Source organism: Penaeus chinensis, chromosome 7 (genome assembly GCF_019202785.1).
Source record: "Penaeus chinensis breed Huanghai No. 1 chromosome 7, ASM1920278v2, whole genome shotgun sequence".
NCBI classification, from domain to species: Eukaryota; Metazoa; Arthropoda; class Malacostraca; order Decapoda; family Penaeidae; genus Penaeus; species Penaeus chinensis.
Window position 1 is genome coordinate 38524083 of NC_061825.1, and position 2500 is coordinate 38526582.

General features: G+C 42.6%; 1 protein-coding gene across 2 annotated transcripts in view; it reads right to left on the reverse strand.

Moving 5' to 3' along the window:
• Positions 1-841: 841 nt before the first annotated feature.
• The window catches only part of LOC125027279 (extracellular protease inhibitor 10-like), a 2681-nt gene continuing 1022 nt past the window's right edge, over positions 842-2500 (reverse strand). For both annotated transcript variants that reach the window (XM_047616251.1, XM_047616252.1), the window contains exons 3-5: positions 1947-2096; positions 1546-1683; positions 842-1124 (exon numbers count right to left, since the gene is read on the reverse strand). In XM_047616251.1, the coding sequence (XP_047472207.1) occupies positions 979-1124; positions 1546-1683; positions 1947-2096 (434 nt within the window). In that variant the 3' untranslated portion in view covers positions 842-978. The remainder of the gene's footprint in view (positions 1125-1545; positions 1684-1946; positions 2097-2500) is intronic.

A 2500-nucleotide genomic window follows, 5' to 3' on the forward strand; every position in this document is an offset into this window, starting at 1 on the left:
AAAAAAAAAGACAAACACTAGATAGGCATGGGGGCTTAAGTCTAGGCAGTTCTGAGAGGAAATCTTTTGGGTATAAGGCAAAGACATAGAATAGAAGAGTTACAAGAGAGAGGAAAGAGTAAAATGACAGTGTAGAATAAGAGAATAAAAGAAAAGAGCAACTGAAGTAAGACAAAAATTAAAAAAGAGAGGGAAAGGAAGAGGCACAGAAGCTAAGAGAGGGAAAGGAAGAGGCACAGAGGCTAGGAGAGAGAAAGGAAGAGGCACAGAAGCTAAGAGAGAGAAAGGAAGAGACACAGAGGCTAGGAGAGAAAGAAAGGAAGAGACACAGAGGCTAGGAGAGAGAAAGGAAGAGACACAGAGGCTAGGAGAGAGAGAAAGGAAGAGACACAGAGGCTAGGAGAGAGAGAAAGGAAGAGACACAGAGGCTAGGAGAGAAAGAAAGGAAGAGACACAGAGGCTAGGAGAGAAAGAAAGGAAGAGACACAGAGGCTAGGAGAGAGAAAGGAAGAGACACAGAGGCTAGGAGAGAGAGAAAGGAAGAGACACAGAGGCTAGGAGAGAGAGAAAGGAAGATACACAGAGGCTAGGAGAGAGAAAAGAAGAGACACAGAGGCTAGGAGAGAGAGAAAGAAAGAGACACAGAGGCTAGGAGAGAGAAAGGAAGAGACACAGAGGCTAGGAGAGAGAAAGGAAGAGACAAAGAGGCTAGGAGAGAGAAAGGAAGAGACACAGAGGCTAGGAGAGAGAAAGGAAGAGACACAGAGGCTAGGAGAGAGAAAGGAAGAGACAAAGAGGTTAGGAGAGAGAAAGGAAGAGACACAGAGGCTAGGAGAGAGAAAGGAAGAGGCACAGAGGCTAGGAGAGAGAAAGGAAGAGACACAGAGGCTAGGAGAGAGAAAGGAAGAGGGGAAGGGTAAGGAATGGGAGGTGGAAAAAAAGGGGTGAGGAAAGGCAGAGAAGGGAGGCCTGAGGGCCTTACACACAGCTAGTATCAGAGACTTTGACGAGCGCGGGGTTCCTGCACTGCGCTATCTGGAAGAAGCAGTTGTTGCTGTAGGTCGCTTTGTTGCTGCCACACACGGGCCTGTAGTCCTCGGGACAGCGGATGAGAGGAGTGCAGTCTGTCGTGAGGAATTTGCGAGGTGTTAATATGATATTCTGATTATGACACGTGTGTGTGTGTGTGTGTGTGTGTGTGTGTGTGTGTGTGTGTGTGTGTGTGTGTGTGTGTGTGTGTGTGTGTGTGTGTGTGTGTGTGTGTGTAAATGGTATTCGAATTAAGAGGAATTTTAATTCTGGAGAACTGCGAGAGGGGGAAGATTGAGAGAATGAGAGTGTGAGAGAGATGCAGAGGCAGATATAGACAGAGACAAAGATGCAGACAGAATAATAGTCAAATAAACAGACATCAACCAATGCACACACAAATAAAGAAACGAAACAGAGAGAGATGATAAATAAACATATTAAAGCTATTTTAACCGATAACTACACTACTGACACCAGAATCCTAACAACGCCAATCCGCAATTGCAAACTTACCGCATTTACCGTCTCGAACCTTGGTAATATCTGGATTATTGCAAGCAGCAATCTGGAAATAGCAGTCGTTGTCATAATCCTTGCCATCACTGCCACACACGGGAGCATAGATCTCAGGGCAGGCGACGGGCTTGCAACCTGTTGATGAAAGAGTTGGTAGGTTGTAAGAGAGAAGGTCGTAGGGTTTCATAGAAAACGAGAAGCTTGTTCTCTTCTGTATATATCTATATAGCAATCTATCAGTCTATATATCCCTCTCTCATTCCCCTTTCTCTATGTATATACACACACACACCTGCATAAACACATAGCAAGACATTGTGTGTATACCTATATCCCCGCCTATAATTAAAATAATAATAATGATAAAACATAGCTTTTCCTGATCACCAGCGACTTACCACAACGTCCATCATGCTCCTTGTAAACGTTAACACCGTTGCAGAGTCTGTCAATATCAATGTGGCATGAGGTCGAGTAAGTTACCCCGTTGGTCCCACACACAGGGGCATATACCGGGGAGCATGATCTTGGGCAGCTCTCTAAGGGAGCTGAAATATGGAAAAATGTAGGAAAATGGTAGGGCATTGTTTTGGTTGGGGGAAATATGTAAAAAATATAGAATTATGTATATATATATATTTATTTATCCAAATTAGATATACCATTTGTATATTTCGAGGCCTTTTCGTTCTCGCTAAGCGAAATGCGAAATAATTATAATAATAATAGTAGTAGTAATGATTAATAATGGAATATCTTTTTTTTTTTTTTCATAATACTTGAGATAACTGACTGACAATGTTTCCAGTTCGTTATGACAAAGTCTGCCTAGATATTGTGGAATCGGCAAGAACCTAGTCTTTAAATTCTTTATATCATATTAGTGGTAAGTGACTCTTCGAACAAGGTACCTAGCCTGATAATGCTTCTGTTTCATAATGACAGATTATAC